The 26068-nt window shown below is 43.4% G+C and overlaps 2 protein-coding genes across 5 annotated transcripts in view; one reads left to right on the top strand and one right to left on the bottom strand.

Annotated features, from left to right (window-relative positions):
• Positions 1-15914, top strand: LOC147255569 (uncharacterized). Of its 3 annotated transcripts, XM_086213360.1 has the most exons (8): positions 1-238; positions 339-413; positions 8360-8584; positions 8804-8861; positions 9085-9163; positions 10191-10654; positions 12609-12746; positions 13595-15914. In XM_086213360.1, exons 3-8 carry the CDS (start codon positions 8451-8453, stop codon positions 14129-14131), a joined length of 1410 nt encoding a protein of 469 aa, XP_086069486.1. In that variant the 5' UTR covers positions 1-238; positions 339-413; positions 8360-8450; the 3' UTR covers positions 14132-15914. The 3 variants fall into 3 exon arrangements, with proteins under 3 accessions (XP_086069486.1, XP_086069484.1, XP_086069487.1); XM_086213358.1 differs by having other exon boundaries at positions 1-413; XM_086213361.1 differs by having other exon boundaries at positions 1-413; positions 9097-9163.
• uckl1a (uridine-cytidine kinase 1-like 1a) overlaps positions 15212-26068 on the bottom strand; it is a 15547-nt gene continuing 4690 nt past the window's right edge. For both annotated transcript variants that reach the window (XM_086213356.1, XM_086213357.1), the window contains exons 2-15: positions 25307-25494; positions 25004-25110; positions 23845-24015; positions 23579-23650; positions 23237-23426; positions 23085-23146; positions 21636-21652; positions 21408-21506; positions 21238-21331; positions 20750-20812; positions 20529-20651; positions 20209-20316; positions 19843-19999; positions 15212-19346 (exon numbers count right to left, since the gene is read on the bottom strand). In XM_086213356.1, the coding sequence (XP_086069482.1) occupies positions 19264-19346; positions 19843-19999; positions 20209-20316; positions 20529-20651; positions 20750-20812; positions 21238-21331; positions 21408-21506; positions 21636-21652; positions 23085-23146; positions 23237-23426; positions 23579-23650; positions 23845-24015; positions 25004-25110; positions 25307-25494 (1534 nt within the window). In that variant the 3' untranslated portion in view covers positions 15212-19263. The remainder of the gene's footprint in view (positions 19347-19842; positions 20000-20208; positions 20317-20528; positions 20652-20749; positions 20813-21237; positions 21332-21407; positions 21507-21635; positions 21653-23084; positions 23147-23236; positions 23427-23578; positions 23651-23844; positions 24016-25003; positions 25111-25306; positions 25495-26068) is intronic.

Consider the following 26068-nt stretch of genomic DNA (forward strand, 5'->3'; position numbering starts at 1 on the left):
ACGCTAGAATCAAAAGCCACGTTTATAATAATTGGGGGGTCTCCAGCCTTGCCTGTGTCACATGGAAGCACGGTAGCTGAAACGAGGGGATGCGAGTAGAGATGGAGGGGGCTTGAGGGACCGTGGAGGAGAACCTGGCACTTGGAGATCATACCGGAGATATACAGCGGCAGGTTAGAGTCTTCCCAGCCTCCCTTCTGGCTGGGGAGCAGAGGAGCGCGGACGGGGCGCACACGGGGTCAGCGGGCGCTGAAGGATGCCACATGCAATATGCTGCATAACTGTTTGGTGAAGCCCGAGAAAGACGAGGTATCAACTGTGATTGATTATGCTCGCAGGGAGGTCCGAGCGGAGGCAGAAACTGAAGGAAGCGACCAGGGTTGATGCTGCGCCTCCCCAAACCTCTGAGCCCAGTGAGTACAGGGATGCTATAGCGCAATGTGGCCGTGTGACATGCTGGAGGGGGGGAGGGGGGGAGGGGGGGGGGGTCATCATCATCATCATATATGCCTATAGATTCAGCTGATACAAAGGATCATTTATTCATGGGGGGCTTGTTTTCTTTGTGCTCGCCATATGTGTCTCCATCTCCTCTGGTCATGAACGTTTCACACGTGTACGACCACCTCGGTCTTACTGCATTGTCTTTTTCTGATTAAAGCCCCAAATTAACGGCTTGATCAGAGAACTTCATTGTGATTTGATGAGAGGAAGGCGCAAACACCGTCCAATCACGCGTTTCCCCGTGAAATATCCCTGCCGACAGTGAGGCATAAAGATAATTAACGTTTCCGTTAACGTTTGCAGCCCCCCCCCCCCCACACGCACACACACACACACACACACACACACACACACACACACACACACACACACACACACACACACTCCCCTCCCTCATAAATAGGGTGTGTGGGGCTTTGCTGTATAAGTTGCCAGCTGACCTCGGGGACATCCTTTACCATCCTCACTTTGATCTGGAAATGAATCGGAAACGCTTTGATGATTAGAGGAGAAGAAAAGGGGGAGAATCTCTTCCTCTACAGACTTACAAACCATGATAAAAGCACACTGCATCACCCTGACATTTTAAAAATTTTCTCTACATCCATAGCTTCCACCTGCACAGGCTCTCCAATTCTTGTTCCCACCCTTTTCTGTGTCTTGGCTTGTAACCTGTTGTCACCAGCATCACTGCAGTTTGAGGTGACAGAGCCCAGAGCCAGCAGCCAAGCAATGATTGATGCCTGCTGAGTGGGTGCCATCATATACAGCCTCCCCACATGTATACACAAACCTTTCAAGGAGGATTTGAACAAGGAAGAATAGTATGAAAACACGAATCCTTTTCAACCTCCAGCATCTGTGTTGTTGTTCAGAAGCCTGTTTCAAGGTCCTTCACTTTGCCAAAGCTGCTGGAAAGGATGTGATCACCAGAAATCCTTGATATTTTTACAAATTAGACAAATAGTGTCAGACGGCGTTTGTGTGAGAGGCAGCGTAGCACAGATAAAGACAGAGCCTCTTCCACACGGCGTTCTTCCTCACAGGGGCATGGTTAATCGTTGTTGCAAGCAAACATTTGACCTAATTCACATTCTCACACAATAGCAGCCCCCCTCCATCTCTCTCTCTCTCTCTCTCTCTCTCTCTCTCTCTCTCTCTCTCTCTCTCTCCCTCTCTCTCCCTCTCCCCCCCCAACTCACACACATTGCTGTTATTTGTGTCACACAGAGGGTGAGGTTTTTGCTCCACATGAGCTCCCAGGTGGTTTATCAAAACCTGAGCAGATTGGCAGAGAGGCCACCGCTCGCCGGCTGAAAGGAGCTCCAATAATATTAATGATGAGCACACATGTAAATACGGGGCATGCTCCTAGAAAATAAAATCCCACCGGTATTGATTGTGAGGGCTAAATGTTTTCTATTTTTATGAGGATTACACCAGTAAGTCCTTGTTGACTTTATGGCCTCGTCAGGTGCTGCGAGCTAAAAACATGCATGTCTTCTCTGCTGTGTAAAGAGCATTTCTAGAGAAAGGAATTACGCGTCAGTTGCATTTTGACCATAAAATAGCGTCTGATGAGGTTTGATTGACCAAAAGTGTCACTCGGCATGTTTCACTCTTCCTTTAAAGGCTCTCAATTAATGAGATTAGATCCAAGTCAACAGGTGATCTGCTGCTGTCACTCATTTAGTCATCCATCACGTGGCTGCGGTGACCAATTATTTCGTTCTTTCATTCGCTACATCCGAGGTTATGGTCAACAAGTTTGTGCAGGGTACGTCAAAAATAAACGGACGGTTTTCAATGATTTCTTTCGTTAGAATCCTCAAGCCACAGGTGCTTTACTTTTGAAAGGAAATCTGGATCATATTCTGGATCCAGAAGACTCTTTCAGGCCATTGATGGTAAAACATTCATGTTTTCTAGCCTCACTCATGGGATGTTCTTGATAGGCGATACCCAGAGCACTCATTACTGACATTCTGTTAGATACCTTAAAATTTCATGTGTAACAATTTTGGTTTAGTCTGGCAGCCTGATGAATATTATTTGGAGACAGAAGGGTTCTGCTCCCACAGCTGATCCGGATAGTGTTCTGGATAACCAACCCTTAGAATTTGTCTCTAGTTTTGAGACAATATCTTGAAAAATGACCCGTGGATTTAAATCAAGATTCACAAGAGCCAATGCAAACATGAAATGAAGAAAATATGATCCGGACCACATTCCGGATCTCGGATCCGTACCTGGAGCCGTCTTTGTGGAGGCTCTCCTCATTCACTGTTCATTCCTATTCAATTTTGTATGCACCCAGAATAATTGTGAACCAGGAGCCAGATGTTGTGACATTTGCAGCCATGTTTCTGACAGAACGCCAGATGTTGGAATTTATTTATTTTTTGTGCTTTAACGTAACCAGACCTTCACCACCCTGTTGTCACACTTCACATTTCCATGTGATATCTGGCATTTAGCTTGAGGTTCTGACTGCAGGGGTTTGAACAGGTTTAAGCTGTGGTATGTAGACAAGCACAGTCCCACACTGGCCTTGACCTCATGACCACGGCATGGGAAGCCAAAACCCCCGGGCACTAGTGTCTGTCACAGCACGTGTCTGAAGGTGTTGGCTGCCTGCAGGCCACTGCTACACAGGCACATCTCAAATCGCAGCATCATACACAAATAATTGTGCATTACTTTTTTAAGCAGTTAGGTGAGAACATGCTTCACACTGATACCAGAGGAGAATATATTTATATGTATAGTATGTACGGAAGACTAAGGGGAAACCCCTCCATCTTCCTTCTGCCTGCTTGCATGATATTTTCTGATACATTCTGATCCCAAAGGTAAAGACTGCTCTTCATGCACGTATATTTCCATTGACCAGAAAAGCACATTGAGGCTGTAAATCAGATTGGAATGAGTGATGGTGATTCAGTTTCCCAGCGTAAGTCGCCTTGTGGCCTGTGATACACAGTCAGGACAACATCTGCACCTGCAGGTATTTGAGGAAGAGCTAGTAGTTTGTAATGAGCACCCTGAATGCCGGGGGGGGGGGGGGGGGGGGGCTCTGTGGCTTTGTTTAGCAGGGAAGCAGCCGGTGAGGGCCATTTCTCACTGTGCTCTGAGTGCTACGTCCAATTGGTTGGCTCAGACAAGGAAGCTCTCGGGCCAGAGATTACACTGCAGTGCTGAGGCGTCACTGGTTGAACGCTGCAGGCGGAGGCAGGGGGATAGGGGGAGAGGAGAAGAATGGGTGGGAAGGTGTGGACACGCTGAGTGAGACAGGGGAGGGGAGGAAGGCCAGGAAACCTCGACGGGAAATGTGACAGCCTCTTCTCATCATCTGCATTCAGCGTCTTCAAACACCTGCGAGAGGACTCCCACGCATGTCCTCCTCCCCTCCACTCTCCTTTCTTCTCCTCTACTCCTACACCTTTCCCCTCTCGTTCTCTAATTACCTTCTTCATCTTCTCTGTTGGGCTCTGTTGTTAAATCACAAGTAGATTTAATCACACTGACACTAAATGATCAGTGCCTCAGAGATGCATAGTTAACACCCATCCTAATATTCCCGACTACTCAGGAAGTGTTCTGGTTAAGGTGGAGCACGGAGGAGGGATCGGTTGTGTTAAAAGCAGGTCACAGTTGTCAAAACTGACACGCTTGCTGGCGTGTTAAAATACACCAAAGGTCTTTGTGAGACATGCTGGGGGAACACATTTGCTACTGCCATCCCTGCGTGCAATTATGTTGGATATACATGGTTGGAAATATGATGTAGTTAGAAACTGTAATAATGCTAATTTTGAAATCAAAGCAGTCGTCTATTCAGATCTCCCTGAATCTTAAGGTTGCAGAAAGTGAATCATTGTTGTCTGCATATAAAATTTGGCGCAAATTAGATTTCATGCTGTCGTGGCTGGAGCTATTAACAGAAATGCAAATGACCTCAAAAGTGTAAAATTTCCACAGTTGAGAGCCTAGTGAACTTATTTATATCTTTATCCGGCTGCTCTAACAGAAAAATCACATGCATAATGTATTCTTTTAAACCATGAAACTCTTGAGTTTTCATTCAGGTGTTCTGCAGCTTCTGTGTTATGATGATGGCACTCAATGGCTTGTTTACCTGTACATCCATCCATCCATCCATCCATCCATGATATCTCAGGGATGCCTTGAAAAATTTCAAGCATTTTGCTACAAACGCCCGCTGGGATTTACAGACGAACTGAAAAGCTTGAGGTGGTCAACCTCGCTGTCATGTAAATACTGTAGTTCTAGTTTCCATCTGATCTATGTTTGTCTCCACAATCTTAAATAATCATGTTGATGTGGTTCCTAAGACATCAGAATTAACCTCCAGGCATTCGTTATGTTGAAGGAAACACCAACACAGCGATCTCTGGTGAGCCTCTACTGCTCATGTAGGTGTAACTCATGTTAACTGGTGTTGACACTAAACTTCCTGCAGCTGCTCCACACGTTTTCACTGGCCGGTAAATGGGACTTTTATCGTCAATCAATTACAACTTAGTTTCACAGTTTACTGGTAAAAACACATTTACAGACACCTATTTGACTGGAGTCCTTGTGAGTCTCTGGTGCGTTCTGTAATGTATCAAAGTATTTTCATTCTCAGCGGCCAAAGATCAGTTCAGATTTGAAGTACAAAACATTTGGAGGTGATGTGGTTAGAGGTTTAGGACACGGACAGCCACCCAAACTCCTCCTCGAGGGACGTTTTCATGTGGCTCCTCAACTTTTGTTATGTGTATTTAATGATAGACGGATAATGATAGTGAAGTTATCCAGCAATTCAATCAAGTAAGACAAGTAAAGAAAAAATCAAAATGTGTTTATGTGGTAGGATATTTTCATCTTCTCTCCTGTTGATGCTGTTTATGAGCAACACCTCATCAGGGTCCAGACCCCCAGATTAGGAACCGCTAGTGGAGGTTACATAGAGTAAAAATGTGACACAGTTCCTCTGGATTTTGTTGCGATTTGGAGCAGAATATTCTGAGAATGCAGACAGATGAAAATAGAAACTTGCCTCACTGACTTTCAGACTCCAGAGAATCTTTTATGTTCAGATCAACTTTGTCCCACTTGGGTTTAAATATAGCAACTGTATGTTTTGCAAAACTCGTCCAAATTTATCCAAGGAGAGGAAGATCCGACTGGACTCGGTAGCCTTCTTTTGCATGGCTTTTTTTTTTTTTTTTTAAGGCAGTAATATTACGCCACTGTTACACTTCACCGTCAGTATAAAAAGTACACGGTGACTGAATGCAGGGAACAGATTGTACTGCCACTGAGCCTGCAGCAGCAGTGTAGCGCCTAATAGATGAGTAAAAGGGACAGCTGGAACAACTCTTGGAGTTTACTTGTCATTGGTTTTCTAAAATCACAAGCTACGACAGTGTTACGCTAGTTTTGGTTTCGGTTTAACGAGCGCGGTGTAATGATACTGGAGCCATTTATGGCATCTATTGCAGAATCTCAGTGTGAAAGCAGCGAATGATGCTGCCGAGTCTGCGTGTCACATCTCTGTGTGGATCACCAAGAGTGCTGGGCCATATCGTAACATAACAGTGGGCTGTTTTTCCTGCAATATCGTGCATTCCCTTTGCATAAGGAAGAATTAAAAAAAATAAAATGTAAAATCTTGCTCATCACTTCGATTTATTTGTAGTTTCAGTGAGCATCTAGAAATTGATGTAATTTTTGGGGGGCAAATAACTAGATTGATTTAGATTTTTTTTTTTTAATTCTTGAACTGATGATTTAAATCAGGAGAAAGATGCTTTGCTTACATTACAGATCGCAACCATTTCTGCTAAAGCTAAATCTGAGCTACGTTTGATGATAGCATGGTATATGACAGCTGTGGACAACACGTTGACCTCAGAATGTGGTCTGAACTTGTCTGAGGCCTCATCTAACTTTCTCCAAACCACTTACAAACTGTTTTGGGTGGTGAGGAAGGAGGAAAAACATCTGTGAGAAATCCAATAACAGAACACATTGTTTAAAATGACAGATTTGATCACGAGGGAGTTGATGCAGATACACAAACTTTACAGAGACTTTGTCAACAAGACAGCATCCGTCATAGTGTGTTTTATTTGGAAGGAAAGTCAAGTTGTAAGCTGAATAAATAGAAGCATTTGAATGGATACAACCATGATGTCTTGAAACTTCAGTGCAACAGGACTGAGGCGGTATGTTTCCTGCAGTCTGTCATTCAGTCTGGGTTTGCTGATGGACAAGAGACAATGAGCCAATAAACGCATGAAAACACAGTCACAATGGACAGATGGCGTGATATGACAGAGATTATAATAGTCTTTCTTTTTATCGTAGCTTGATATTTTTTTATTCAAAACATGTTACGCTGCCAAATGCGAAACTGTCTGGCTAGCAAAATGGTTTAGAGAAGGAGGACGCTCGCCTGCTCCCTCTGCTGCTTTCATACTTCCCTGGTTTGTGTCATTCTGCCAGCTGGCGGATTCAGACATCGTACCTTCTCAATATGTAATAATCTCAGCATATGAAACTCAGTATGTCCAACATATATATGCCAAAAAAAAACATCCCAGAGTGCATCACAGTAGATGTGTTACAATTGTTTGCACTATATTTACTCCCATCCAAAGACGTGATATGAGCCTCTACATCTGACTGATAGCTGGATTACACCAAAACTGTGAGGCAGAGTTTCACCAAACTTGGTTGGGCTGTGCAGCATGAGCCCAGAAGAGCACATTCAATTTCAGGGCAGTTGTGTTAAACATCGTATTTTTTTTTACATCGGGTTTTGTCTGACGTTGACTCAATAAAAGCAGGTGCTCTCCAAGTGCCATCTAGTTTTAAGTGATTTCCTTTCAAGTGTTGGCACACTATGTATTATTGTAGATATTGTAGTTTAATATAAGAGAGCAACAGTAATAAGTATTTCTGTGTTTTGGATGTGTATTAAAGGTGTTCTTTTCAGGTGCTGTTTTTAACTGTGTTTTTAAATTCGAATAAGTTTAAATGTGTATTTTTGGCTCCGTCAAAGGAAAATATCGTGTTTTTATTAAACAGTGAGGATTTCTTGAATCTTGAACCCTTCATGAGGATCATAACATTGAGTTTTTGTTGGATCTGTTGGTGAGAGTTGCTTTATTTTAATCCCTGGGATCAAATCAAATTACTATGTACCTTGATTTGGTGATGAATATGTCAATTAGGAAAAAAAAAAACAACCCTAAATGAATCATGCAATATGTCATATTATGGTTTATAAAGGCAAAATCAAAAGGAGTTTAAATGTGCACTTTTTTCACGGTCCCACAGCAGCACAAAAATGACAGTTGAAATAATTCAGCCCCTTTGCTCGAGCAGATTCAATTAAAACGGAACAATATATCGCTCATTAAGGGAGAGTTGTTTGCAGGGTTGTTGTATTATACTGCGTTTGTTTTATCCAGCGGTGCCTGATACACTGGCATATGAGTTGTTAAATGTATAATCGCTGGATTGCTGTAGTGACAAGTTCACCATTACACCACTAAGACCTATATACCTGAAAATCCTTGTTGGTGAGCAGGTATGCTGTTGATGTCTGTGTAAGTGTGACACAGAAAGCTCAATAATCCCTCAAACAAGGTAGAGCAGAAGCACCTGCCGGAGGCATAATGTCTGTTCACTTCACTGTTCCGGCCCTGGACAGGAATTCTCACTGCTTCTTAAACGGCTGATGTCTCTGCTCCGTGGATATTTTACTTCTTTGTTAACCCTCTTAATGTTGCGCAGATAAATCTGTAATTAAGAAGCCCTGTGCTCCCTCTCACTGCAGATCCCAGTGAGACCGAGGCACTTCCCTGCGTGGATGAGCGTGAGGGTGAGAGTGTGAGTGTGTGAGAGCAAGTGAGCGCCAGCGCTCCCACATGGCCTCCATGCAGGACGGGCTGAACTTCACGGCTCCTCCCTACGGCAAGGTCCTGCTGCTGGGTGCTATCGCTGCTGCCTCAGCCTTTGTTGTTACGATCCTCATCGTGGTGCTCTGTGTGGGCTGCCAGAGGTGAGCCACATACATGCTTGCATGTATGACAAAACACACACACACACACACACACACACACGGATCCAATCATGTAGAGACCCATTAATTTGCTCTTAATATGAATCTCTTCACACGTTGTTATTAGATGACTCAGATACACATGGACAGTGACTCAGTAACAAACAAACACACACAAGTGCACAAGTGTCTGACAGTGTGGTTCTGTTGTTGCCACAGGAAGGGAAAGACACACAATGTCCCCAGCGAGGGTGGAAAACATCGTCTTATGGACATGGTGGGTATTAGACAACGCAGTTTTGTTGTTTTGTTTGTAATGCAGCAGAGGTAGCTGAAGCATCGTAATTCCCCAGGGAACAATATCATTCAGAGGACACCTCTTCAGTCTTAATTAGTGTTTAACTGGCCCTGTGTGTGTGTGTGTGTGTGTGTGTGTGTGTGTGTGTGTGTGTGTGTGTGTGTGTGTGTGTGTGTGTGTGTGTGTGTGTGTGTGTTGCCAGGGTATACTCAAGCAGTCAAAGCTGCGGTCCATCAGTAAATCTGACACCGAGATGAACAAGATGAACTGCAATGGCAAAAGTGAGTGCAACTTTCACATACAAATCCTCACTCGTGCACTTGGAGCTGCACTTCACTGTCGTCAGGTGAAAACCTCATATCCCCAAAGTGTAAACCCTCTGGGCACTAAACAGCTGGGTCTGGTTTTTGCTGCATGACAAAGCTTTTATATATATATATATATATATATATATATATATATATATATATATATATATATATATATATATATAGATATATAGATATATAGATAGATAGATATAGATATAGATATAGATATAGATATAGATATAGATATATATAGATATGCAGGAATTGGTGTAAAAATATTCCACAATTACATGGGCAGCATGTGATCTTGAGAGCATGAAAATCAACAAGATTAAAGATTTTTAGCTCTCTGTGACACAACAGTCCATGAAATGGCAGAATTCAAAAATAATCTGGAAAATTTAACAGCATAACAAGTAAATAAATAAAAGCAAATCAGTTGTGTTTTGATGCAGCTTCACCCTCCACCGCAGTGATTTCATTAAATGTCCAGCATTTGTATATATTTGTACATTTTCCCCACCCATTTTCCTTTCTGTAAAAAAAAATACTTGCAGACATGTTAGTGCATAAATTTTGTCTAAAACAGAACTCAGATCAGATTTAAAGCCTTCTTTCACCCGCTCAAAGACAGAAAGCAGAGAGCCAAGACAAATCGTGGAGCTCCATCGCTGATAGTCAACAGGGATGTGTGTTTGTGGGCGCTGTGACAGTAGCCTGAGAGGGTTTGAGGAAAATATAAGCATATGTGCTGCTTCATACTTGTCCTGCTTCCACTGTAGTGGAATGAAGCCAATTTGGATGCATATTCTCAAACATCTAAGACAGTTCCCAGTTTCCTGTCAGCTCCAGCTTTTCTCTCTTCAGCAAGAGATTTACTTGTATTCGGTCGGAGGAGAAGACGTGAATTCTGCCTGTTGTCTGATGTAGGCTGTCGTGGCAGCATGAATGGACCTTGGTGCTTCTGGCAGGTCTAACTCTGACCTTCCCTCTCAAGGCAGGCAGCTTCCCCAGATTCCTTCTGGGACTGGTGAGGATGGAGAGCACACATACTCTGAAGTGGGTCGCCGCTCTTCCACCACACGGACTGATGATGCCCTCTACGCCATGGTAGGCAGGGCGGGGCAAACGGACACTCCGGCCCCTCCGGCTGTCCCTGCCAACACTCCGGCCCCACCAGATCCAGATGGGGATGTGGAAGGTGGGCTTCCTGAACCCGAAGCCCAGGTCATGTCTCCACCCCACCCTCCGGAGACAGCGGAGTATGCCTGTGTCAGGAAGCTGAGGAAGGCCGACAAAGCACCTCAAAAGAGGGATAGCGGGACTGATATGGGGGAGCCACCGGCACCACCGCCACGACACGCCCCCCCTTCACATCCTGCCCCTCCTCCACCACACCCCCACAGCACAAAGCTGCCCCGTAGAAATATGGAGGCCTTCAATGTTCCCTCATTTCCAAAGGTTAGTACCGATAAATGTTCGCATCCATCCATTATTGACTGAGCCAATCCAAGCTTGAATTGGGAAAATGGTGGGGCTTGTCTTCGACAGACTGCCTGTCAATCACAGGGCCGACCTATCAAGACAGACAACCATTCACCCTCAGTTGCAGGTTCAAAGCCAGAACCTTCTTGCAACACTGTGCTGTCCTTCCTCACATTTAACTTTATATTTTTGGAAACACATTTGTTCACTTTCTTGCCAAATCTCAGATAAGAAGACCAAAATCCCTCTTGTGATTAGCTTAGCTTAGCATTAAGACCGGAGGCAAGTGTATACATTTAGCCTGGGTCTGTTCAAAACTGGGAAAAAGAAAAGGAACACTGGCTGGTTGCCCGGCAACCTCCCAGTGATGACAATAGTTCAGGAAAATGCTACATCCTGAGAGAAAATAGATCCATGGTAAATATCTGTAAGAACACTATCAAAAGTTTTAGCCTTCTGGATTTGTACAGATATCATGTTAGTTACTGAACTTTACAGGTGCGACAAGGCACAAGGTTCTTTTTCTTTTACAGCAGCAGGCTTGCTGTTTCTATGCAGTTTATGATAAGCTAAGCTAACTATGTCATGGATTCAGCCTCACTTTTAGACATGTCAGAATAATGTAGCCTCTGCATTTTTAATCAGGGAACTTTACCAAAATGACTTCAACTGTTCCTTTTTAAGGTTTAATTTATTTTTTTAATCTACAGTGAAATTTTTTTTAACAGAATTTGTTACACGAGTTGGTCATAATCTTTATAACAGCCCATCTCAGGGGAATAATCCGATTAGATCCATTTTTTAAAAAAAAATTTAGATCATTTTTGGAGGGGAAGAGATTAGAAAACAGTGGAAAGGGCATCATTTATGTTCATGTAAAATGATTTCTGTTTTTTTTTTTTTTTGCATCGATTTGATGGATTGAAATGATGGGGATGGACTCCCTTAAAATAAAACATGATATTTAAGATGCAACTACAGGATTTATAGATTTGCAGTGATGCTACTCAGGAAAAAAAAAGAAAATAAGGTGGTCAGTTTAAGAAGATAAGGAAGACAAGAAGGGGAGTGGGTTCACAGAGAGGTCAGGATTGGTCCCCCAGGGACCTGACTGGGGCGGCATAAGGTCGTCGCCGATAGATAATAAAAACTGAGCTGATGTCTTGAGCATCAACGGGGGATGTTTGTGTCTTTCGGTGATCCATCGGGCCCCTCTGACGTCTCTGTTGTTGCCGTCATCAGTATGACTGTAACTTTTGGTTTGTCGACCAGCTTTAGCTACCAGGAGATGTTGCACAGGGGGAAACGTGCAAATGTTGCAGTTTTTCCTGCACTCGCCTACATCATGCACAGTGTTGTGATGTATTAGCACTTTTATAGAATTGCGTTGGGCAGCGTGCGGTGTTCATCTGTCCAGGAGTTGTCTGTGATAGCGGAGAATTACTGCTCTCAGCATATCACCTCCTCCATATGTTTGCTGCAGCTCAAGCAAATGCGGACTGTCTGCTCTGGCTGTGGATGTAAGGCTGCATGCTCCCCTCCAGGTGACAGTGGGAGACCATTTGCTGCCCCGTGTGAGGTCAGCGGGGTTGCTCTATCTGATGTGACCTGAGTTTAGCAACACGAACAGTTCACGGGATTACATGTGTACGCAGGCTGCCGGTGGAGCTGCTCATCGCTGACTTTGCCACAAGATGCTGAAACTGAGTCATCCAGAATATAAGCACATGGCTCCGCCTCGTGTTGCAAGTTCCACCTTCTAGGGAAAATATTTACGACTCAATGAAATACATCAAGTACATTTCTGATGTCAGGTTTTTTTTCTGTTTCTAATTTTTTTTTCTAGTATTCAAACTCATTTTACTGTCCAGCATTTATGAGTACATGCATGATCATGAGACCTAAATGCCATTTGCTGTTGCGATGACAGGAAGTGATGTTTATGGGCAATGGAGAGCAGTACATCTGGAAGCCTCCGGAGGATGAAGACATCATCTTGCTCCAAAATAAGGCCCTGGGCCCGTTGGGTGCTCACACTGTGGAGAATATACAACCGTCTGCTGCTGCAGTGAGTACACACACTCGAACAAAAACCTGCATCATTTACTACATTTGTTAAGTCACTGTAATTTATGAATTTGTAATTAAATAGCTTCAATCTGTTTGTTCTAGCAAAAAGTAAAGTTTTATCTCACTTATATGGATGTAAATTAGCATCAGTTTGGAGCTTGGGTCACAGTGCTAAGCATTTTTTTGGTGTCAGATCCTCATAATTAACTGGAAAGCATTCAGAGAGCACACACCTCCACCACAGCAACAAAACCAAACCCTTTTTTTTTAAATGCAGTTTTCACTATGGTAAACAGACCACTCCCAAATGCGATGGGTTCTTCTTCATTCCCCCCTCACCCTGGCAACACACACACCCACACCCACACCCACACACACAGACTCCAAGTCTTCTGTTGGTTTGTAACACATGAGACACACAAATTGGAGTTAAAACTATTTATTCCTTTTGGGAGAGTGTTTTCACGGAGGCTGAAAACATCAAAAGTACATTGCTCTGCTTTTTATACAACTGAATTCATTTGTATCTTTGATAAATGATCTTGGATGAACTCATTTGTGCTCATGAACCTGTTATGAGATCAATGACTCCGGAATAAGATTTGGGGAAATATGCTTATTCTTGTCAAGAGTTAAAGGAGAAGATCAAAGCTGTTTTGGTGTCTGTAAAAACGAAGCTCCAGTGGCCTTTGAACTCAACCAAGCTAGTTGTTTGTTAGCTTTAACAGTGCTTCACATCTGACAGACGTGAGGCTGGTAATCAATCTTCTTATCAAACTCCAGGCAAAAAAAGCAAACGTCTCCTTTTTTCGATCGATAATCAGCGAACATGTTGTTGGGTTGCAGGTGGCTGAGATGTACTCAAAGGTGTGTAAACCAGGAAAGAAGAAGAGAGCTGTGCCCGGGTCTCCCCCAGCCAATCCTGGCTTCCGGACCTTGGGTCGTGGTGACCGGGACCGAGACCGCGATGGGGGGTTTAGTGTAGTAGTCAAACCCCAGACCTGGGCCCCTCAGGAGGGCAAAGCTATTGGAGGGTCCCTTGATGATCACTGCTATGAGTCCTTCGGGACAGAGGAGTGTGATCCAGCTTACGACAACATGGAAGGAGGAGGCTGGAGGCGAGAGAGACCCCCCAACACATGTGCCACCCTGCGGCCGAGGAGGAAGAAAGCCCAGCAGCCTTTGCAGCAGCAGCAGCCCCCGCCGCCACCTCCGACGCAGCAGAACCCCAAGTTGCAGCACCTGCCTGCCAAAGCCCTGCTGTTGCCAGGGGAGAACCTGTACGAGAGCATTGGCGACCTGAAGCAGGGCTCCACCACCTCCAGCACCACCACCATCTTCACTTTCAACGATGGAATGGAGATGTACGTAACAGGGCTCTGAGGCTGCTGCACTGTGACCACTACCCTTCCAACTAAAGGAGCTGAGCTAACCCCACCAGGAGTGACGGCTGAGCCCCTGTCATGCTCACCCACACATACTGTTTACATCCAAGTCATAACGTCATGCCTTCGCAGGCTTCAGAGGCCTTAAGGCACTAATGTTTATCTGTTATGACCGGGGCTAAATACAACGCCAATCTAACAACCTTATAAGGAATCCAAAGGTAGAGAATAATACATGAGCACAAGACCATTGCAGAGCAATCAGTAGGTAACAGTAGCACTATTTTATTGATACACGTGCAAAGCACAATAGAGTAAAAAGCCTAAATTCTTCCTCAATTCTAGCGGGTAAAATAGTTATTTATTTGGGGAAAAGGCACAGAATTGTGTTAAATCTCTGGTAGCACTTAGTCTGTCATGAACAGGCCTTCCCTGTAGTTGGTCAAGATGTGATTCAGGACGGAATTTAAATGATATTAAGGAATGAATTACTAATCAAAATACTTGAAAGCTCAGGGACCAAGAGAAACAATTATGAGAGCATTCTAACGACAACAACAACAAAAATTGCACACATTTTGCATTCCTCCTAAAAGCTGAGAAGAATTTAGATCATTTTCATGTTCAAAAACTGGCCGGATACTTCCCTCCTTTGTTACATCTGACATGGACTGAACACTGTCTCCACTGCTGTCTGTAAATGAGCTGTTTTACTTTGTTGATCCTGTTTCTGCACTTTGCCTGCTACAAGTTGCATGCTTAAAAAAAAAAAAAAAAAAAACAGAAAAAAAAGACAAAAAATCTAGCACTGTCAAGTGGTACCTATATGAATGTTTTTTATTTCCATTGTTGGTTGTTTATTTTTTTAGTGTGTTGCTTTATTTCTCCGTATAGCACAACGCCAGTTAGATTAAAGGTGTGTCTGGCCTAATGGGACTCTGTGCTGCAGGGAGGAGCGTTCGTTTTCTCTGCTCGTGCGCCTGCAACACAATGAGTACAGATGAAACAAGAGAACTGACGTCCTAAAGGTGGAGACAGTTTGATCAACCCCGGCCCTGTCCCCACCCCCCTCGCCCGCCACCCCCTTCTGCTCAGTCCTCACTCACGTCAGTGGACCGTTCATCAACATCGTCCCCGCCTTGTGATCATATGAATCTGCTTGGGTTTCCCCATAGTGCAGCTTGGAAAGTACAGTAGAGCTGATGTGTATTAGCTAACGTCATGTCTCATCCGTCATGGATCACTCTCTCTGTTATCAGTGTTAAAATATTGCAGAAATCACAAAAATGTGAAGCTAAGCAGGAGAGGATAACACAAACAAAATTACATCGGAATGCTGGACAATGACGGCGACTCCATTTGACCAAATATCCCGAGCAAACAATGTGATTATACTGTATGTTGATGCAACGTGTATGTACATTACAAAAGAGAAAGAATAATAAATATATCATCAGTGTCAAGAAATCTATCTTTTTCTATTATGTTTAATTGTGTTATGGAATGACTTATCTTGTGACACAAACTGCAAAACAGCTGCAATGTAAATTTCAGTGTGTTCTGTTTGTTGTTTTTGAAGCCATGAAGCTACGGTGTGTTCTTGGAAAGCCCAGCTAAGTTAAATGTGGCAGCTAATGTTGTGTTTGCTATTCAGACTACAGGGTCTTGTACTCAAAACGCGTGTAATTAAGTGCTAAGTGCAAAAGATTGTAATGTTTTATATCAAGATTACTATTCATGAAATGTCAGTCAAGTTTATACTTTTGTAATAAAGTGGCACTTTAAAAAAAACAGATGTTTTATCTCATAGTCTCGGTTATTAAAATGGAAAGAGCAGGATTTGCTGAGTGATGCTGGTGACGACTTTCTATTAAATATAAGTCAAAAGAGTTTGCCATCTGCTAGAGGGATCAAAGACTTCTAATTTTAACATTTCTGATCTGAAAAGCTTCATGTCTTCAGTCTTATCAAAGGAAAGAAAATCTTAAATGCTAAAGCAGGGACAAAGCAATCAATTTTTTTTTCATGTATTATTTTATATTTATAGCTGCTTGCTTCTTTCATCCCACCCCAGCGTCTGTGCAAAACCTTACAACCTCATTTCACATGGAGTACGAGTATGTGTGTAAGTGTGAGTGTGTGTTTGAGAGAGAGAGAGAGAGAGAGAAAGAGAGAGTAGCCTTCCCATGTTTTTTTTATCTGTGTGTATGTGCACGTGTGCCCGAGTAGTGGGGTCTGAGTAGCTGTGGAGGGGAGGGGAAAATAGGTCACCCCTTAAAACAAAAAGCTTGCAGTCAACATCGCAACCGTCTGCTGAATTTTCATTGGCGGGCTTGTCTCCATGGTAACAGGTTAACCTTGAGGCAGTAGTCACATGGGCGAGTGAGTCTTCTGCTGTCTTGGAGGATACAGCGTGAGTCGTATGACATCCGTGATCACAGTGTCACCCCCTCAGCGAGGAGCTAACGCGCAAAAACAACCCAAAACAAGCTTGTAGGAGCAGGACACGCTGGAGGTGTAAAGATTCACAGCTTATGTGGTGTGTTGATGGCACTGTGAGAGGTATGAATGACTGAATAAACATGAATGAGAGTCTGATTCATTGACACGCGATCAGAGCAAAGGGATAATACTGAGCATAAGGTCACAAGCTGGCGGGGGAATGGTTATTAGCAGCGCAGGGATCCAGAGGTGTGTTCGTGTTTGGTGTGTGAACACAACAAACTGGGAAGCTGGAGGTTTTTACTGATCATTTTGTAACCCTGAAATTACATTCTCATTATGATGAACACACTGCATTCTGCACCAGCTCATTCAATAAGGTCTGAAACTACACCGTTTACATTCATTACATCAAATCACAAGCCGCTTCCACATGTAGCTTTAAAAGCTCTTTCTTCTGTACTGTAAAGACACACTGATCCCTCAAAGAGACTCACTATAAATCACTCTGGGAGAAGATAAATGTGAGCTACACTGACCCCTGCAGGCCTCATATTGCATCACAAGGCCTGGATCTGAACCCTGAGAGTCAGAGGGGCCTGAGGAAGATTCAGAAGCATGTTACCATCTGTGAGCGGACATTGATGATAAAGAAATAAAAACTAAGTGGCAGCAAATGTCAACAGCTGCAGAAGAGGTAGAGAGTGGCATTGTAAAAATAACTAAACTACCAAGGTTTTCTTGTACACTAAACTTAAGATTCATTCACGTACCTTTACCTGTCTATAATATCAAATGTCTGATGAATGCTGGTGTTTGTCATGTCACATAGAACGTCTTATTACAGCTTTCAAGTATGCATGAATTGCAATAAGGGGCATTTTTTTTTTTTAACTATGGTTTCACCAAACGCTGATGATGGCTCAAACCTGATTGATGTGTATAGCTCATATGCAGCTCTGGACTGTTTTGTCACAAAACAAAGTGCAACAGCACAATTTATACCCAATACCCAATTTAAATTTTCTGACATCTAATTTGCTCCACTTCCATTTGTGGTCCTGAATCAGATACAGGTCTGATTTTGGAGATTTGTGAATCAAGATTTAAACAGGTTGCAGCATAGACACTCGCCCTTAGACAGAACTGAGTTGTTACTAGGGAACTGCCAGGTGTAACAGTTACACAATAAATAAAAACAAATGATTAAAGTAACACTCAGTTGCTAGTAGGTCTTCAGAATCAAGAATAAAGAGACTTTTGGTCATAATGTTAGATGGACACTATTGAAGTGCCATTTAAAACCAAAACTGTGGAAACTTTCATATGCTTTAAAAAAAATCTCCAATAATATTTTTTGCAGCAGCCCGGTGGTGCAGTGGTCAGCACCATCGCCTCACAGCAAGAAGGTTCCAGGTTTGAGCCCCAACTTGAGCACGGGGTCTTTCTGTGTGGAGTCTGCATGTTCTCCCTGTTCCTGTGTGGGTTCTCTCTGGTACTCCAGCTTCCTCCCACAGTCCAAAGACATCAAGAGGGGACGAGGATAATCCAGACTCTAAATTGACTGTAGGTGTGGCTGTGAGTGTGAATGGTTGTCTGTCTATGTGTTGGCCCTGCGATGGACTGGGGACCTGTCCAGGGTGAACCCCGCCTCTCGCTTGGAGGCTGGGATAGGCTCCAGCCCCCCCCGCGCGACCCTTAACAGGATGTTTAACAAGAAAATGGATGGAAGGTATGTTTTTTGCTTTTTTTTTGCTTACAGATTTAGAGGGATCACCGACTTCCTTTTATACATTTCTTGGTTTTGAGCACTGCATATATTTGCATTTCACAAAGCGCTGACTAATTTTAAGGTTTTTGTAAATGTTCAACTCTCAACCAGAATAAACAAGCTAATGCTTCATGTTTAACACTCCAAATCAGTAGGGGGCAGCATATTACCAGCCATTTTTGGTGACGTTCCACTGTTAAAGTCAAGGAAAGCCACATTTTTACATTAGCTTAAGTTGAAACCAGTCGATTTATGTTCCAATTTTCACATACAGCCACACACTTTGGTTAGACACTGAAAGAGCAGGTCATCTATAAATCAGTTAGTCTGGATCGCTTGAGCTCAGGAATCGTCCCAGTTTCCCTGTGGCAGAGGGATAACAGCGAGTGTAGGTGCATATCTGGTAAAACCCAGTGACGAGCTGCAGAGTAGCTACGGTGTTGCCTCTTGAGGAACGAAGTGGTACTACAAGACAAGTACCTACTTAGTTTTGTAGGGATGAAATTGTAAATTGAAGGTACAGTAGATAATGTATTTACCAACAACTGAGGATGGATTGTGCACATATGGTTAGTGAACAAACTGCTGGCAGTGCAATCCTGATGAAAATCCATGAGTATATACGAATGTGCATTATCAAATATTCCTAAATGGTAATTCCAATGCTTTACCTCTGTGTCGAATTAATCCTGGAAGTAGGAAAGTACCTGTGATGAGTTATAAAAATCCCTTATACACACACACACACACACACATACAATTTGGTGTAAAAGAGTACAGAATTTCACTGACGGTACACAAAAAGTGAAAAAAACAATAGTTTTGCTGGTCAGTGCCTGAAGAGGAGGACACACGATAGTAGAAGTATTCAAGTAGTAGTTTTGTCTTTCATTGACCAAGGCTCACAGATGTTTGCGTCAGTACGATGGCTGTTCACTGTCCTCCTCATCGCTCCATCCGTCGCAGCCGTCTGTCCCAAAGTATCGGTCCCCGAAGTCCCCTGAAAACACAGAACAGGGATTTAAAAAAACAACTGAAAAGCTGGGAAAAAACAAATGGTCGGACATTTTCTTCAAAATGTGTTTTTCCCTAAATCTCTTCTGATTGATTCACAGAAAGGCATAGTTTTATCTGCTGAATAACCTGAATTAATGTTAGAAAATGACACTCAATTAGGTCATTATTTATATGTGCAGACAACAGGCTGGTATATTTAATGTATATTGGTTCTCTTCAACACTGCAGGGAAACAACTCTAAAATTAGAAACCGATGGAAAATGAAATAACTTTATCTGTCAGCTACAGACACAGATGTTGAATGATTTTATCCTCTGCAATAAAGTGTTTGAGATTTTGTTTCCTACCGAACACCAACACACCCCCAAAAGAAATGTTTAATGCTGAATTTAATCACCTTCACAAACTGGGTCTCATACACTCTGATTTTGGAGTACAGTTACACAAAAGACTGAATAAATGCGATATAATGACGTACCAATACCAGGAATTACATGTAAAAAGTCATCCAGGCTCTTGTCCACAGCGGTGGTGATGATTTTGACCTTTGGGAAGGCGTAGGCTACCGAGTGCACGCCCAGCTCAGCCATGAGCAGCGACACCAGCACAATGTTATCCTCCTGCACTTCGTGATCCTGCTCAGAAACACACATCCTGACGACAACCTCAATGGCTGCTTAATCACTTACGGAGGGATAATTAATGCATGACAGGCTACTGGCTCAAACCAAAGCCTTCAGATCAATAGCAATATTGATGAGCAATAAAGCACATGTGACTGCCCTTCAGGCGAGGGTTGATACTGTTATCTTACTCAAGAAGAAGGACGCTAATTTCCACCCACCAGAAGGACTCGTACTGCCATCATGGCGGCGGCGCCAGTAGACACGGTGCTGTCCATTAGGATGACATGATCTTCACTGATGTCTTTGGGCAGACGCAGGTAATGCAGCTGGAGAGGCCAGAGAGATGGAGACAGGTTACCATGGTTACAAATGCAGGATGGGTAGTTACCAGGGAGACACACATCACGTGGAGAAATTTTTTTTTAAATATTTTCATTTTTGTTTGTTGTGATTCTTTAAATTTAAATAAATGAAAAAGGACAGCACATATACATGCTATTACATCCTATTAATGAACCAGATTAGGGGTTTTGTCTACCTCGGGTTCGCCTGAGTCAAGGTTGGTCTGGATGAGGATCTTGCCGATGCGGACGTCCTTGCACACGGCCCTCAGGGCGGGCTCCATGGTCTCTCCTGCCCGCAAGACGGACACACCGGTGATCTGTGGAGATGAGGCAGAGGAGCAAGTGTGAGCGCACAAACCCTGCGGACAATACCTGACTGGAAGATAACAAGATGCTGTAAAACAAGGAAACTGACCCCTTTCCCATTGTAACTGCGACCCTCGTACTCCTGGCCCTGTGGCGTCTGAACCTTGCAAGGCTGTTCCAAAATAAAGGAACAGAAACACTTATTTAAAAAGAGGTCATTTTACCAATAGATTCAAGGGCTTTCATGTCTCTAAGGCACAATTTTATGACCAAATATTCTCTGGAATGTTTGTTAATACATAAAAAATTAAAATAATGTCAAACTATGTGGCCTGATACAAAAAAAACATGTCATTTCAGAGATTTTCACTATAAAACTGTTGCAGCTGCAACCATGAAAATAAAGAAGTTGTTGGCACTAAATGATAAGTAAATGATAAAAGCGCTGATATGAGAACTGAGAGGAAATGTTGAGTTGCATAATCTATAACATGCATGAAACTTGCCTTGAATAAAAAGTGATGTGATCCACCGTTAATGTAAAAATATTTAAAATCAAGTGGTTTAATACTCATCTGGTCATTAAAGTCTGCTCACCTGCGATGGTAGAAATGTTAGCGCGTGCTCTATGAGAAGCCGCATCAGTCTCTTTGAGTAGAAGATGAACTCATCTCGACTGGTTTCTTTATTCCTGCATTGAGGAAACACCATCAGTATAGGTGGTAGTGTGGCTAGGACACGAGATGTCCGGGAGCAGACGTCGGTACCTGATGATGGTGTGGAGGCCTCTGACCTGCGGCGTACTTTGTAACACGCTGAGCGTCTGGGGCAGCGGCTGCGTCTGCTGGGCCGAGGCCAGGAGCGCCCTGAGACAACAGATAAAAAAGATTTTACAGTGAGATTCAGAGAAATTCACCAGGCTGACTTAAAGTTCTCTAAATCACTCAACACACAAGGCCCAAGCAGGGAGAAGTTCAAAATATGTATCAGCGTACCTGACACTGAGCTCACGCTGCATGAAGAGAGAAAATGCAAACAGTGAGAAGAGAACATATCTCAAAGGATATTTTTGTTATGGTCGATGACCTCAAGTCAATCTCTTTATGATTTCTGACGTGCCAACCTTGTCTGTCAGCCGGAATCATTCCCACTGAATACAGAAATGTTTTTGTGCTACAGATTTTCTAGTACTCGTGGGTATTGACCGCCACAGGATAGACAGACTAAAAAAAACAAATAGCAAAACTACGGTGTCCATGGGAATGAGTGTGATGCCAGCTGGTTCCGCAGTGTGGCTCATTTGTGTTTTTAATACGCTGAACAAAAATAGAAACACTTTCATATTAAAATCAGTTTCAATTTGTCTGGGCAACACTTCAAAGATATGTTCTGTGTGCTCACTCGTATTTTGCTCAAATTTTGCACAGATATTTGTTTTATCACCATTAACATCTATTTCACAGGCGCAGAATATTAAGATGCTGATTAGCTGTGATCAGTACATAGATATTGATCATGATCAGGTCAATAAAATCCCCCGCAACACCACAAATGTCACAATCAGCAGATTCTTGAAGGCCAATGTAAATCCGTCCTCTTCACAGAGGAATCCGGTTTTCACCTCTATCACTCCGATGGTAGGAGATGTGTATGCTCTCATGTTGGCCAGCATTTTGCTGGTGGGGATACTGTCAGCAGCAGCCCGGGGGGGCTGGTGGAGCCATGGCAGCATCAGACACAGGAGAACATGAATGGATACCACAACGAGGTTCTAATCTGCGTGTCACAGTTGTGCCCTCTAACTGCAGGCGTGAAAATGCTCTGTCTCATGTCGCTGTTTGAGTTCCTGGAAGCTCCCTGTTCCCCAGAGGCTCTATTGAGCATCTGTGCAACGTTCAGGTACGGCAGTGGGCTCCTGTCCCCAAAAATATCTGTGACCGGCTCTTGCAGAGGAAAGAGACGATGTTCCACAAGCTTCAATCAATTCCTGCTACATGAAGGACATGTGTGGATACACACGCTATTGAAGGGGAAACTTTAAACTTTTGCTGATGTTCGGGACATTCTTTTAGTCAAAAGGTCAGCCTTTTGTTGCGTACTGTTTACTTCAAGTACCTGCGTTATTTGGTTTAAACTTTATTTACCGTGCTAACATAAAATATCCATAAATTTGAGTGTTACATTTTTGTTCAGTGTGAATTTTTTGGACAAGAATGGAGCTGCACAATGCTGCAGCCACACAGAGGATATTTATTTCACTATATCAACATTGTGTTGATTTTCTTCATTCTTGGCAACAGATTTGTTAGATATCAAATCAATCTGGGAAGTTATGGTTTCAATTAATGGCCTGACATCTAAGATTCTCCCCGTTTGTAAGTTGCAGCTGTCTAACACATGGTGGCGCCATCCTCTAATGTTCCGCCAATGTTCTGATTGCTCACCTCCTCCAGCTGGCTGTGGACATGCTGCACTATCAGATCAATGGCCACCATATTGCAACCACCTTGGAGAAAAAAAACCCAGAAGGGGACCAGTTCAAGTTGTTGAGGTCACATTCTCACTCAAAATGCCAGAACGCGAGCGTCTGTCTCACCTCTCGGTACAACGATATCGGCCAGCCTCATGGTTGGCTCGATGTATTGCTCGAAGGCTGGCTTCACAAACTTGTTATACTGCTTGATGACACCTTCAATGTCCCGTCTGCGCTCAGTGATATCCCTGCGGAGCCGGCGGACCAGCCGAATGTCTGAGTCTGTGTCCACAAAGATTTTCATATCAAGGAGCTGCAGGTGGGAAGAGCAAACAAGCCTGAACATTTCAATCATCTTCACTCCAGCAAAGCAGCTGCTCAAACAACAGTGCCTGGAGGTGATATGAGACTCTCTTTCACACGGGAATCCCTCAGAAAGACAGAAAAAGAAAACATTTTGCTTACCTGAAGAAGCTCTTTGTCCGCAAAAGACATAATCCCTTCAAATATGATTACACTGGCACCATACACAGTCTTCTGCACGAAGAGGAGAGAAAACTAAGAGTCCTCAAAGCAGAAAGCGCAAGAAAGCTGCTTCATGAACACTTACTTCAGCCTTCCCAAAGTTAAAGCCTCTGACTGTAACATTGTGTTAAGTCTATTATGTATTTTCTGTTCTGAAATCAATCTGAGTCATCCATATTAAGTCTGCTCGCTATGATAGAACTCACCCAGTCTTTTTGTCTTCTGTGTGTGGTGAAATCATACACGGGGATCTTCACACTCTTGCCCTGCTTCAGTTTTCGCAAGGTTGCAACGAGCAGCTCGAAGTCGAAGGCTCCTGGATGATCAAAGTTGTAGTCGTTACTCGCTGCTAACGCTTGTTCCTCAGCATTCAAGTCCTGCAAAACACAACAGAAACATATTGAGAGTCACATGATGTCCTCGAAGACAGGGCTGCAACTCTGGAAGATTAATCTAGTATTGTTTTGTCCTTTCGATGTGCTCGGATGTTCATTCGTGGCTTCCACCCACTGATAAAACCACGATTGGCCTTAAATGGGAATCATCAGACAAACTGGACACAGACAAAACTGAAAAGACAAATGTGAGAGAATCTAACTAAAGAGGTCAAGTTCAAAGCTAAAAGGGTTGGTTAGATAACATTTCATACTGGTTTGGCAGCTGGAGGTGCTGCTCAAGTGATTGCTGGTGGAAACTAATTTTTGAGAATCAAGCATTTAAAGACGCGTATCATAAAATCCTATACGTTCTTTTTTTGTGGACAAAACAAGTGAATAATGAACTAAAATCTATCACAATGGAATGGCTTGACTACTTACAATTAACACTGACTTTTATTGAAGGTTTCCTAAAAGTCTACATTTCAATAAATTGCATCGTGTCAAGAACAAGAATTCTACTTAAACGTCTAAACTTTTAGCAGGGAGGTTTTCTGTGTTACGGGAAAAAAACTGAGTTGTGTCAGTTATAATGTCCCAGCTGTAATACTCATTATATAAAGTGAACAAATGTTGTGTAGAAACATTTATAAATAATAACTGATTTGATAGAATGTCCAGTTGAATTGGACATGACATGAACAGTGTTTGGAGACAACTGATGAGAAATCTGTTCATCTAAAGATGACATACACACCCAAAAACTGGGAAATGCTACTTCTTAACAGTTTTCTACTCCCAGCAGACGTAAACCCTCTTTCAACAGCTTCTGAGACACTGAAGTTGTTTATGAGGCTGAGAGTGTCTGATCTTGATGTTGATGCAGTTTTAGCTGAAATCCCCATCGTTTCACTACAAAGATGTCCTCCTACAACCAACCCACTGATACCTTTAGGACAAAAGTGAGTAAAATGAATGAATCCCTCACCTTGTAGAAAGAATCCATAGACAACAGCACGACCCACGGCACATCCAGAGCCTCGATGATCTTATTGGCCACGGTGGTCTTTCCTGAGGCACTGCCCCCACACAACCCTGCAGATCCACACAGTATTTCAAAGGCCCTTTATGTGTGTTTTTCAGAGTGTGTCTAATGTTGACTGGCGGTATGCATGTGTGATAGCACTAAAGTGTTTATGGGTAGAATACATGGAGACTTCTGCAGCTCAGCTCTGCAGGAAGGTAGGAATCTAAGCAGTCTAGAGGAGTGAATACATCATCAGTGTCATACCAATGACAAAGGCCTCTTTTGACTGGGCTCCGTGCTCGTCATACCAGGGAGGTCGGCCAGCGGTGTAGATGGTGCGTGTGCCTGTACGGAGCAGGGGAGGCTCTGTTTTACTGAGTGAGGTAGCGCTCTTCCTGCGAGGGGCCCCGGCAGGGGGTAAGAGCCGGTCCAACGAGTCCTCCCCGCTCCCACTGAGGGAAAAAACATTAACAGTGGGGCAGGTTAGGGCCTGAACCCTTAAAGCTTCCTTTAACTGAACACTGAGGAACCCGATGCAGAAAATGTTGCCACAAATCAATAATAAAATCTTTCTTCTTCTGTCTAAAAACAACACAAAGATCCAAGACAGTTGACCCAGAATGCTGCTGTCAGGGTTGTCATGAGCTCAGCACATCGCATCAGTTGTCAGCTCTGTTTCTCACGGAACGCACGTCAAAATATGACTGCTTGACCACTGATCAATGACATCTAAGACCTTTAGATCCAGGTGGGCCCAGGACCTAAACTGACCCTATCAGCTCACCCTGTCCACTGCAGCAACACCACAAGCCCTAAGCACAAAGGTTAACTGAGAACAGAGGAAACATCTAAGTTCCATCTTGCTACTAGCATCTTGCTAGTGGAGGATGAGAACTGGTATTCATCAGCCTTTATCACAGAACGTGTGCTGACGGTAGAGCAGCGTCGATGGAGAGCGGCCTTTATTCCATAGCAGAGACGATGCTCATTGCTTTGCGGATGTTGTGGAGTTCCGGGGTACGGTTG

The sequence above is a fragment of the Aulostomus chinensis genome, chromosome 9 (genome assembly GCF_037954235.1).
Source record: "Aulostomus chinensis isolate RoL2024-O1b breed Wild chromosome 9, RoL_Achi_v1.0, whole genome shotgun sequence".
NCBI lineage: Eukaryota > Metazoa > Chordata > Actinopteri > Syngnathiformes > Aulostomidae > Aulostomus > Aulostomus chinensis.